Source organism: Ipomoea nil, unplaced genomic scaffold (genome assembly GCF_001879475.1).
Source record: "Ipomoea nil cultivar Tokyo-kokei standard unplaced genomic scaffold, Asagao_1.1 scaffold2705, whole genome shotgun sequence".
Taxonomy (NCBI): domain Eukaryota; kingdom Viridiplantae; phylum Streptophyta; class Magnoliopsida; order Solanales; family Convolvulaceae; genus Ipomoea; species Ipomoea nil.
Window position 1 is genome coordinate 223,629 of NW_017619133.1, and position 13,048 is coordinate 236,676.

The following is a 13,048-nucleotide window of genomic DNA, read 5'->3' on the forward strand; positions in this document are numbered from 1 at the left end:
TCATCCACTTTTCGTGTTCGTGCCCGCAGGTGCGAGTTAAGTATCTTCAAGTTCATTGTGGGATTTGATTTGCATCCCCAGCGCGAAAGATAATTTCTATACTATATAATTTAATATGCTTTAAAAAAACTATTGTATATATAGTGGTGCAAATCTACTTCCCAAATCAATGTAGGACAAAGACTACTTTAAAGTTTTTCCACCTTCATTTTTCAACTCAAATGGGTTTACTTTGAAAATCAATTTCTCATTCATGCATTATCAGTTTTGAGCGTGCAATATATCAAGCTAAGCTCTCGTCTGACTGCGAAGAACCCGAATCCACTTTGATCCGACCCAAATCAGAAGTAGACCATACTAATATTTGTACCACAAAATAGTCACTTTCCATGTCATTTTATGCTTTTTTTTTAAACAAATCTCTCTCTCTCTCTCTCTCTCTCTCTCTCTCTATATATATATATATATATATATATATATATATATATATATATATATATATATATATATAACCAAAGCGTTTCTAAAAGCATATGAAGAAGAAAGACAGTTATAGACTGTCTTAGAGCAATTGTTAAATTTAGATAAACTTTAGATATTATATTATATCTTTAGAACTAGGAAGAATCTGTAAAGTCCCGTGGAGCATAATCAATTTTCTGTTGAAATCAATAAGTTGAAGGGAGTTCGTGGCAGAGTAAAAGAGGATTTCGATGACCTAGCGACGATATGGATATAACCTTTGATTCTTTATCCATTTTAATGATTGTCTAATTATGATTTATGATTTATCTCCCTAAATAGTATATTACGGGGTATATAAGATTGATAATGGCTACGGAGAGAATATAAGAATATTTTGATGAATGATCTAAATCTATTTTTTGAATATATAACTATGGTAAATGAAGTAATGATAATGATAAATAATATGGTAATACTGATAAATAAACTGGTATATATGATATAAATTGTGAGGTCTAAAAACGATATTAATAACCCTGTGCCCAAATTGGAATCAAAGATCTAATTCAGTATATAAATATTATTTATTAACAAAAAGCAACAAGTAGGGGATGTAGCTCAGATGGTAGAGCGTTCGCTTAGCATGCGAGAGGTACGGGGATCGATACCCCGCATCTCCATATCTGTGCTTTGTTTTTAACTTGAAACAGACCATTTTCACTATGCAAACTAGAAACATCGATTTAAAATTCAACGCAGACACAAATTGCCGAGTAGGTTGTGTAGTGCAGATGGTAGAGTGCTTGCATAGCATGTGAGAGGTATGCAGATCGAGGCTCCGCATCTCTTCACTTTAGTGTTTCTTTTAAATTGAAACAAAACATTTTTCCCAATGCAAACCAGGAACATGGAACTAAACCTTGAACACTGATTACGTTATTGAAGCTCAAAGGGGCATCATTAACCAATAACCACCCAGATGCGCCCACTTTTCAAATTAGAAAACACTCTTTTCTCACTAAGCATGCATTAGAGGAAAAAAAACAAAAAAAAAAAAACATTGGTTGGATATACCTAAGTTGAACTGTGGATACTTTATAAGTTGAAATGTGGATACTCTATAAGTTGAACTGTGGATACTCTATAAGCATGCATTAGAGGGAAAAAAGAAAATGATATACCCTAAGTTGAACTGCGGATACTCTATAAGTTAAACTGCGGATACTCTATAAGTTGAACTATGATGGTGGGTGTGTAAAATGAATTACAATGACATAAGTATTATATTATTTACTTAACTCTTAAAGTACTTTTACAAATTATTTTTTTTTTGAATGCAACTTTTACAATTTATTATTATTGTTGTGTTGTTATTAATTATTTTTAATTATTATTATTATTATTATTATTATTAATGTTATAATTATAAAGAAATATTTTCTATTTAATAATAATTCAATGTTGAAAATATAAATTCGAATAAAAATAGAATAAACATAGGTTATGAATAATAATTTAACATAATGATTAGCACAAACACTCATATTAGCTGTTTGGCAGTCAAACAGCAACTAAATTTGGTCAAACAAACCAAAGTTTAAATGAAACTCCATTTGACGTGCCGGAGGGCCAAGGCACCCACCGGGGGCTGGTCACGACCCCTAGCGCCTAGACGGCGTGTCCGGGCTGCCTGGGAAGCGCGAGGGCACGATCTGCACTCCTGGTCCCTCGTGCGCCCGTCGCCCCTCGTGCGTGACAGTGTGCGCACTCGTCACTCCCTCGCGCTCGACGGCGCGCCGCTTGTCTCGCTAGCGACCTGACTTGTCTGTCTTGCCATATTCTTTGTGGAGTTGGTGGAATGTTTGGGGTACATGGCGCGTGGTGAGTGGATGAGGAATCAAGGCAATCGCACGATGAGAAGATGTGGGACGCGTGTCTGGTGAGAGTTGACACCATTCTGATGCTATACCACCTATACACGTGGAGGGTGCAAGATCACCCGCTAACAGTATAAAAGGGGGTGAGGGGTCTGGCCCAAGTAAGGCATCCCTTAGACACCATCTGCACTCTTGGTCCAGTGGTCTAGTCTCCTCCCCTCCTACTGGTATGCCTGGGTTCGAATCTCGTTAGGAACATATTTAGTCTGTCTTTATTATATTTATTTACTAGTTCCTCCATTATTTATTTATTTATTCTTTGAGCTCTCATTTTGAACCTGTCTTCTGGGCTTTGTACATGTTTCTATTAGGCCTCACGCCTCAATAATAAAAATATTATTTTCCTGTCCCGTTTAATATTGTTATACCCTTTTATGGTGAACCCGATCTTGGTAAAACCATCCGAACCTAATCCACAGTGCACAGTATGAGCATTGTTTCTCACTAGGATAGGCCAAGGCTTGGATTAAATCATAAATTGTGAATATAAAAGTAGGATTAAGTGGACTTGGAATCAAATATTTCATGATAAAACAAGAAAAAAAGAAAGCAAGAAGTATAGAAAAGCTCCCCCACGGCACCTACAGGGGGCTCCAGCTATAGAAAAATAGTTTATGTATGTCTTTCCGAGTTCTACATCTCCTACTTTCTCACCAAAGAAAACATGGTCAGTTTGCCTAACCTAACTGTCTACCTACTCCTGTTTATCTGAAGCACAAAGCAGAAAAGGAATGCGAACGAACCAAAACTTGGGGAAAGCGCAAGGGCAACGTCTCATCCTATCTCGGCTGGCATCCTTCGGATGCAAAGTGAGGCCTTCAATGTTCAGTCTTATATGTTATTCCCCTTCGAGGGCATCGAAGCTCCACTCTCCGGGTCTTCCATGGGCAAAGGCTTCGGTTTCTTTCTCAAGAAGCTTTTTGAGTAAAGGGCACCAAACACAATCACCTGAAGAAGAAATAAAACAAGACTTAATTTTTTACAGTTTTTTTTTTTTTTTTTTTCTGGAATTATGTTAACTGAAGGAGTGTTTCAATTACTTACAGCCCCGATGCATTGTTCCCAGCTCAGAGGGTGGCCAAACCACAAGCACGATAAGAAAATGCTTACTAACTATACCAACAGCAAATTACAGATTAGAACACTACATTTTGTGCAGTTAAGTCAAAAAATTTTAGATGTCAAATTTCCTCTTCGTACCTGTCTTGTGGTCATTATTGTAGCAAAGGTGAGAGCACCAAAAGTACGGATGGTATAAGATATAAAGAATTGACTGGCTGTTGCCACCTGCAATTCAGATCGTATTGTTTCTCACTATATAATTGGCTTCATATTTTATTTATAGACTGCAGAAAATCAACTTACAGTTGAAAGAAGAAGAATGTCAATGAAACAGTCATGATGAAGTGAAACAAACTCTATCGCCATGACAAGATTTCCCTGTAAGATTAGACCTAAACATGAACCAGAAAGGTACTTAGTTAGAAAACCAGACAATTCCCCGTCTCTAAAAACAGGAAAAAACAAGGAGCTTGGAAAGTCGGGAGTCAAATTTTACATAAAGATGGCTGCGGAATAAACCAGCAGAATATACAAAAGATAAAGTAATAAAATCAACCAATCATAAAATTTCACAACAATAAAGTGAATCCTACCAATGAAACTGAGGAAACAAGAACATAATGTCGTGTAGAATATTTGATTGTGTATTTCCATATCATAGCCTTTAAACAGTTTGTCCTGGAATGTGCTTGTAAAACCATCAAACCTGCAATACAAAAGATTTTTTACTTGTCACTGAAAATATAAGAGAGGAAAATCAGAAGCTAGTAAGTTAAAATAGTTCACATAGTGGGGAGGATAGTATTCTTCATTTTTCAGTTTGCATTCATATACACAATTAAAGGAGCTCGACAATATGTCAGAACTGAAAATAAAGAGTGGAGATTAACCACAAAAATTTGCAGAGTAACCGTAAAATTTTATATATAACTTCACTGTAAATATTTAATATCGAGAGGGAAACAAGTGGATATAAGAAAATAAATTGAATGGAAAAACTCAAGGTTTTAAATGAGTGAGTCTCTGGTGAGACCGTCTCATGGATCCTTATCTGTGAGACGGGTCGGGTCATGATGGAAATTTAATACTTATAGTGGAAAATGTAATACTAATCAGGAATAAATTGTTTGTTACTTATAAAGAAAAGTGTAATACTTTTGAGGGAAAATTTAATACTTTTAAATCAAAATATAATATTTAGGGTTGAATAGTTACTTGAGGAAAAATATAATCATGGATAATTTGTTTAACTGTTACTTATGAAAGAAAGTGTAATACTTATGACGAAAAATGTGATACTTTTCATGAAAAATGTAATACTTTTAAATCAAAATGTAATATTAAGAGTTGAAGAGTTACTTATGATGAAAATTGTATTACTTATGTGGGAAAACGTAATACTTATCAAAAATCCGACCCATCTCACAGATCATCCGTGAGACAATCTCATAGGAGAATTTGCCTTAAATGAGAGTCAAATGTTGAATTCATACCCAAGATACCCAATCATAAGGGAGACTCCCCAGACAGTGCTTTCCCTTCCCCTATTGTAAGGATTAATATCACCTGCTGCCTAGAACCAAAAACACATCACAGATATTTTGATATTAAGTCTGGAAACGATAAACTGTTATTCAGTATTTAGCAACCCTTTGCCAAAACCACATACATGCACAATCATCATTTGACATCATCTGATGTCAAGTTTAAGATACTATTTTCAGTATCGCAAATTGCATAATCCTTTCATTAATATTTTTTTTGGTTAGACCACGAGGTGTCCTGAATAGGCCCTAACTATAGGAGGCACCTTTAAGCCCGTACCATACTCAGATTAATCCCCGTTTGCACCGGGTCAACCCAATTAAGAGGCAAAGTGCTGGCCATATTGGTTTTTTCATACGAGAGGGGGTTTTGAACTCCCGACCTCTCTTATGGGATGAGAGTGCACGGTCACTCACGCCAACCAAACTAGTTAAAATCCTTTCATTAGTATAGGCACATGCAAGTACTATGCTTAAAATATGCAGTTGTAACTTCCATCAAATGTCACGCCGAAACTAAAGAGTCCCCGAAGTTGGAATGTCAAAGATACTCCTTTCTTAACATTCTCAAAACAAACTATTATTTCATCATTGTTCTCAAATTAGCAGAATTTTCAGCAGAAAGCAGTGTCATCATATTGACTGGCCAATAAACTCTGTTGGGTGCATCTGGAAAGTTATTTGTTTGACAGTTTGCAGGCACAGACACACATAGACATAAGTATGATATAGGAAACATCGATCTAAACCCAGCTATGTTGTACTACGTGAAGTATTAAAGAAGCATCAAGATACCTAGGAAAATGACTGTTTCAGAAATGAAAGTGCTGTGTTGGACTTGAGCTCACTTGATAAATAGAAGATAAGCAATGAAGTTACGGGGGAGAAAATAAGTGTGGCTTCTTGGTTCCCTGACAGACTCTCTTATCAGGCTATAGGAGAAGGGAAAGGGGAAGGTTTAGAAAGAATTTTACTTAAAACTTTCGAAGATAACCCAATCTCTCTAGACATGAAATGTTTCCTTCTAGATTTGGTTGGTTTACTTGTATGCATAAGTAGTATCCTCAATAGGCAAGTGCAAGATAAAGAAATTGTTGTTACCGGGTATAGAATAAATAATGAACACCCAACTGTCACCAGGAAAGCCAACAAATAGTCCGGTCCATGGTACTTCTTTTGCATGATGAGAGTGCCCCATATCTACATGATCACAGAATGAAACAGATATTAAATACAAAACTTCATTCAAAAACTTATATCATGTCTATCAAAGAATATGCAAGCTAACTTTTTTTTTTTTTGGTTCGATAAGGTGGCAATACCATATTACCATATTCAACTGCACAAACCATCATTACACCCAAATGACAAGTATAAAATATCTATATACAAGCACAACACTCCATACATAAGGATAAATGCAATTATGCAATACTTAATAAGAGACACTAAATAGCGTGGACTCTGGTGTTGGAAATATACTGAGCAGGAAGGTTTGACATGGGCAATTAATAACGAAGAGGGAGGAAAGAGGAGGGGGAATATGGTAATAGGAGTCACTGATATGAGTTTAGGCAGTACTATTTTTCCAAAGTCCGCCCCTTCAAATGAATTGACGTTTTAGTTAATTCATAAATAAAAAAGTTAACCTACCATTACAGGGATCATCTTGGCACATTTTGCTAGGGTTTGAACAGGAAAGCTGACATATTTGAGGGCCTGAAACAAGAAATCAAAAAATAGTTATTTTTACATCTTCTATATACAACATTTCCAGTGAGAGAATATCAATGCTCCAAAACAGTTGTATGGGGGTGGTAAGAAATATGGAGCAATAAATATCATAAGATACAAGACTAACCTCATACTGACACGTTGTGGTCAAAATATTTGAAATAGAAACAACACTATATTTATGAAGAGGAGCTACGGGATCTAAGACCTTCTTACTTGCCTGAAATCAGAGAGGAAAACGGAAATAAGGGAAATTAGTGACTTAGAGCTATCATACGTATAACCCTATAATCATCTGTTCATACATGTGAAAATCCCTGATTTTCCCCATTTTGAGGAGAAGAACAAAGGAACAAAAATCATGTTAAGTAGAGTGTCTGGTAGGATGAAATGCAACATTAGCTGGTTTTTCATTTAATAGCAAATTACCAGTAAAACTCCAGCAGAGACAGCAGAGGTTGAAATGCGATTGCAGAATACAAGAAATAACGAGTAAGTGAAATACTCATTATTCGATCCATATGGAACTCTCATAATCTTTTCCTGCAAGGAAAATTTTTTCCATCATCTTGTTCAATAAAATGATAGCATAACAGCTGAAAGATAGAACAATAGCATTGCAATCCATTTAAAAAAAAAAAAAAAAAAAAAAAAAAAAAAAAAAAAGAAAAAAAAAAGAGTTGGTGTAAATGCATTCAAGCCTCTTCACAGTTAAGTATAAAAAAAGATAAAAATATGAACTTGAAGCACCATTCTTATCTGCTACCACATCAAATGATTATAACTGTAAAACGTATGGAGTTGCTTTCAATTGCAATTTATAAACCCTAACAAACACCCCTACACACAATGCATTACATCGTGATAAATTAAATAAATAAAATCGAATTTTAACGATCTTAGATACATAAAAAGAGTGCCGTTACCTGTAAGACACCATAGATGACGAGGGTGGACATGATTCCCGCCACCGCAAATATCCCCTTCAACAACTTGTCCTTCACCGGCGAAGACGGTGGCTCCGCCATATCCCATCCAATCGTCCCCGGACAAGCACCAACTCCCGAATGTACGGTTCCGTACGGATCTCCGGAGCAGCTCGCCGGAATATCAGCTCCGATTAGCAGTGAAAAACTTTATTTTTATTTTTTTTTAGAGTTTGATTAAGAAATTCACGAATACTGAGCACTGCGGAGGCGGAGCTTTTCGCGGGCGCCTTTGTTCTACTTTCCTAAGTTAATTAGTTTAATCTGGCTTGTAGCCACGTCGGACGAGTGGGACCCACGGCGCACCGTTTATCCGTTTTGCCGTCAGGTTTTGTAGTTGCTGCTGCGTGGTGTAACCGGCGTTTATTTCAGCTGTCCAATGGAGTCTATGCATTGGAATTAGCCATACACTGTTTCAGTTGTTACAATTAATGGAATTAATGGATATGATTTTTTTAAAAACGTGATTAATTTACTCTCTATAGATTAGTGCAATATTCATGCACTTGAACTAAAACGAAAAAATTTGTCAGTTTGTGGATGATGGATTGATGGATCATTCATTATTGGCATAAATGTCAAACAGGCTCATCTATTACTACGAAGTGCTCAATTTTCATCACGAACTAAATTAAGTGTCAAATAAGTCCATCTACGAGTTAAATTTGTTCAATTAGCTTTTTTTTTACAGGTTAATAACAGGTTACCTATTTAATTATTAAAATAAATAAATAAAATAAAAAAGAATACAGCCACCGGCTGTCCGGCAAGGACAGTCGGTGGCTGTATTCTTCTTTTTTTTTTTTTTTAATAATTTTTAAATTATTTTGAAATTATTTTTTTAACAATTGAATTGGTAATCTGCAAAAAAAAAAGTTAATTACCTGCAAAAAAGTATCATTTCTCGATTTGTGCGTGTCATCCTTGCGCAGGGGCCATGCTAATCTTCTCTGTATCGTTCCAATTTTATCGGATGTCCCCGAAGGGACCTTGCAAAAAAAAGTTAATTGAACAAATTTAGTAGGTAAGTGTGGTTAATTAGCCTTTAATTTAGTTTATGGTGAGAATTGAGCACTTGACAATAGTACATGGGCCTATTTGACACTTCTCCCTTCATTATTTTGTGGACCATGGTCCACACAAACTGTATGGACCACATTTTGTATATTGTAAAATAATGAGTAAATACTCAAAATGGTCCCTCGACTATAGCTAAATTCACAAATTGGTCCTCGACTTTCAATTTCGACCAATTAAGTCCTTAACTTTGTAATTTTGACACGATTTGGTCCTCCATCTATTTGACCATTTGTTGACTGTGATTTTTGAGGATATATATGTAATTTCATGGTCCACCTTCGATTTTTTAAGGTTCCGGTTGCATTTTCAGACCGCACTGTTACATTTGAATCCACTGTCGAAAGCAATCTACCAAATCTGGTCGTCTTTCTTCATCCATGTAGTTGAGTTCGTACCAGAGAGAAGAAGACGGCGTGTTTCTGAACCAGTGCAACATCATCCTAAAGGCCTCCACGTGCTCCGACGAGAGCTGAAGGTTCTTCTGGAGATCGTCGATCACGGTCAACAAACGGTGAATCTGGTGATGTAAAGTTGTAAACCAATGTAACATAGGGTGGTTGAGCAATGTAAATCTGGTAATTTCATTTGTATCATGTACTGATTCTCAGACATTCAGATCCATCCTCCGCCAGTGCTCTCATCCCTTAATTTCCTCGTTTTTGGCCTCACACATGAGACCCTTCTCTGGCAAGCTCTCAACCACAAAAGTCGAACAATATTCACTGATGAAAATAGGTACTACACTGCTTACATTGAAGAAAAGTACCCAGAAGTTGAAGCTCTTCTCCGAGTGTAAGTTTGGCCTCAATGATCTTCATAATCAATTATATGAAGTGGATTGGGATGTTATATTGATTGATAGACTATGGACTTGTAAAATATAAATGGAATGGGGTTAGATTATTATTTTTTCTTTAGATTAATCTTCGTTTTTTCGGTCAGTTTTCAGTTTTCTCTTGCAAAAAATCGATAACCGACTGAACAATCGGAATAACCAAAGTTTTTTTACCTTAATAACTAAAACCGAACCGAAAATCGAAATATTCGGACGGTTCGATTTTTGGTCGTTGATTTTTTGGTCGGTCCAGTTTTTTTGCTCACCTCTACCACACATCACTGTATGGACCATGGTCTACACAATAAATTTTTTTTTAAAGGAAACCATTGTGGTTTTATTAAAGAAAACCTGAAATCGAGTCAGGTGTTCAGGTGGGACTGAGTCCCAGTACATAGCAGTAGAGTTATCAAAAGTTGTAGAAGCTAAAGTGTGCGCATAGTAATTCTGCGACCTAAGAATAAAATTGATCAAACAGTTGTGGAAAGTAGATATGATAGACCTGCACCTATCAATAGCCTAACCAATATACGAGCGAAACGGGGCTTGAGCAGATGATAGGTAGCTCTGTAGCGTGCTGCAATCGGTATATAGCTCTATAAATTGTTCTCCCCGGTTTCTTAGCCATGACAAAGCTTCTTCGACAGCGACCGCCTCTGCCATAAGGGGAGAGAAGCAACTTTGGACGGGAGCGTTGAAGGCTGCTACATAAACTCCATCGCTGTCGAAGAGCACCGCACCAACAGTCTTCGAGTTGGTTGTTTGGTGATAGCCGGCGTCGACATGGCACATCCTTGGCCGAGCAGCAGCACGGTGATCCACTACACCCGTTGGCATTATCGTGGTTGAGGCTCCAACAGCAGCTACCTGGTAGGATCCCGTCACGGGTGGTGCATTGGCGGCCGGGTGATGGACACGTAACCATGCCTGCATGGTGGTTGTAATGGTTACCATCAACTTGTTGGGCATTCGTAAACAGGCATCTCACACCGCTCCATTCCGTGCTTTCCATATATGGTATAGTATGTCAGCTGCGTAGACAATTCCATTATGATTTAGAATATTCAACATTTCACTAAACCAAACATGGAAAATATTTGTGTCAATATTTGGGAGTGGGAGGTTGGATTTATCCCAAATGGATTTAGCATAGTCACACAATACTAATGAGTGCATAGTGTCCTCATGTAAAAGACCACACATAGCACAATGTGGATCAATATCAACCCTCTTTATAAGCAAGTTGGTGGTAGTGAGCAGAATATCACTTATAGCTCTTCATAAAAAGATCTTCCATTTGGGTGGTATTTTCAGTTTCCATAGGGCGAGCCTGTTAGGAATAAAGTGTAATGGTTTTGATATGCCAAATTTGTATTTGTAGATCCCCCAATTTTATTTTATAGGTCTAGTAGAGTCTTAGACCATGATCGGGAAATTATTTAATTATGAAAAGAGAAAAACAGAGGAAGATGGATTAAAATAGAAGAAGAAGATATAAAGCCGAAAATCAAAAATTTGTCTGGAGAAAATGACAAATTGAAGAAGAAGATGAATGATACAATAATTCACGTCAATGCTACTCAAAGAAGATATCCCAGAAGAATTTTCGTGAAGAAAATTAATGTTGGAAGAATGCATGAAATTGACTTGGAGATCAAGCATCTATGGAAAGAAAGGAGTACATCAAATATGATTGGAGATTTAATCAAAAGCTGTACGAACGAAGTGGATGATGCTTGATATATTATGTGAAATGGCTCAAGTTCGAAACTCACCATCAATAATTTTACAAGGTAAAATATCAATTCAAGATGGGAGCCAATGTAGAATTGAATTGAGATGAAATTGCAAGTCAAAGTCAATTGGGAGCCAATTATAATGGAGAAATTCAAATTGGGAGCCAATTATAATGGAGAAATTCAAATTGGAGAAAATTCAAATTGGGAGCCAATTATAATGGAGAAATTCAAATTGGGAGCCAATTATAATGGAGAAATTCAAATTGGAGAAATTGGAGAAATTCAAATTGGGTGTCAATTACAAAGGAGAAATTCAAATTGGGTGGAAGTTCAAAGCCAGTTTGAAGGAGAAATTCAAATTGGGTGGAAGTTCAAAGCCAGTTTGAAGTCTGTGAACACCCAATTGACAAGCCAATTGAAATTGGGTGTCAATTACAAAGGAGAAATTCTTGTCAATTGAAATTGGGTGTCAATTACAAAGGAGAAATTCAAAGCCAATTGAAATTGGGTGTCAATTACAAAGGAGAAATTCAAATTGGGTGGAAGTTCAAAGCCAGTTTGAAGTCTGTGTCAATTACAAAGGAAATTGGGTAGAAGTTCAAAGCCAGTTTGAAGTGTGAAATGAAAATATGAAGATGAATGAAGATGAACTTACAGTGAAAATATTCTCACAAGGAAAAATACTAGTTTTAACTAGTATGGGATTAAATTGATGAATATTTTTAAATCCCAAAGATACAAAGACCACTTCAGAGCTAATCAGAGAAGCCGTTCTACACCCAGATATTCCCACTCAACGTAAAATCAGAGGAAATATCAGATGAAGTTTGAGAACCCATTTACATGGAGATGAAGCTCTAACAACGGCTAGCTTATCCTTTCTGACATCTTTGCAGAGGATAAGATAAGATCTCTGACAAAAAGATACAAGATTTCAAAAATGAAAGCGTCTCTTTCCAACGGACAGATTCTCATTACCAGCTATAAAATGATGAAGATATGAAGACTTGAATAAGAGCATAACACGAACTTGAAAAGAGATAGAGCAGTTGAGAAAATTCGAATCCATAAAAGGGATCGAATAGAGCAATTAAGCTTGAAAAGAGCTTAGAGCAAAAATCTCATTTGGTACAGAGCATACCAAAAATCTTCAAGTGAGAAGTGAGAAAAGAAAAAGAACTCAGAGAGCCTCAAAGAGAAATATTCTGAGAGTTCTTAAACAGAGCAAAGCAGAGCAAAAATATCAAGTGCTTTACTTGATATATTCAAAGAGAGAAAACACTCAGAGCTATCAAGAGAAATCATTCCAGAGTGTTTATCTTCATCAAAGAGACCTGCGCATCATTGAAGATCATCTACAGAGTCTCAGAAGTTGGAAGCAAGACAACACTTGTTTTGGAGCAAAACAAGAGAAGGGAGGAAAGTAGCACGGAGCTGTGAAATCCTGGATTGTCACACGGAGCTGTGAGATCTGAAGCAGCAGTGTCGGAGGCACTGGGCGTGATTGGTGTGGGCTTAGTGATCAAAGCACCAGATCACGGGATACGTTTCTACCGGAGTGTGGAAGACGGGGGGAAAGTAACGCGGAGTCGTGAAATCCTGGGATAGTAGCGCGGCGACGTGAAACCCGAAGCAGCAGTGTGGTGTCACTGGGCGTGATTAGTGC

General features: G+C 36.8%; 1 protein-coding gene and 1 non-coding gene across 2 annotated transcripts; one reads left to right on the forward strand and one right to left on the reverse strand.

The window, feature by feature from the left end:
* The first annotated feature begins 1,072 nt into the window (after nt 1-1,072).
* Nucleotides 1,073-1,145, forward strand: TRNAA-AGC. Its single transcript has one exon. It is a non-coding gene; the product is annotated as a tRNA-Ala (tRNA).
* Nucleotides 1,146-2,868: 1,723 nt separating this feature from the next.
* LOC109156222 (UDP-galactose/UDP-glucose transporter 5B-like) lies at nt 2,869-8,024 on the reverse strand. The gene is made up of 11 exons (XM_019304081.1): nt 7,669-8,024; nt 7,172-7,285; nt 6,870-6,962; nt 6,662-6,727; nt 6,110-6,208; nt 4,958-5,037; nt 4,058-4,170; nt 3,768-3,856; nt 3,603-3,689; nt 3,447-3,515; nt 2,869-3,350 (listed from the first exon to the last, which is right to left on the reverse strand). Exons 1-11 carry the CDS (start codon nt 7,768-7,770, stop codon nt 3,234-3,236), a joined length of 1,029 nt encoding a protein of 342 aa, XP_019159626.1. The 5' UTR covers nt 7,771-8,024; the 3' UTR covers nt 2,869-3,233.
* Between the last annotated feature and the right edge of the window lie 5,024 nt (nt 8,025-13,048).

Excerpts from the sequence above, each read along its gene's own strand:
- LOC109156222 (XM_019304081.1), bottom strand. The coding sequence starts at position 7,770 with ATGGCGGAGCCACCGTCTTCGCCGGTGAAGGACAAGTTGTTGAAGGGG. Across the intron at positions 3,857-4,057 it reads TTGTTTCCTCAGTTTCATTG|GTCTAATCTTACAGGGAAAT; the intron begins GTAGGATTCACT and ends GTTCATGTTTAG. Across the intron at positions 3,351-3,446 it reads GGGAACAATGCATCGGGGCT|GTGATTGTGTTTGGTGCCCT; the intron begins GTAAGTAATTGA and ends TTTCTTCTTCAG.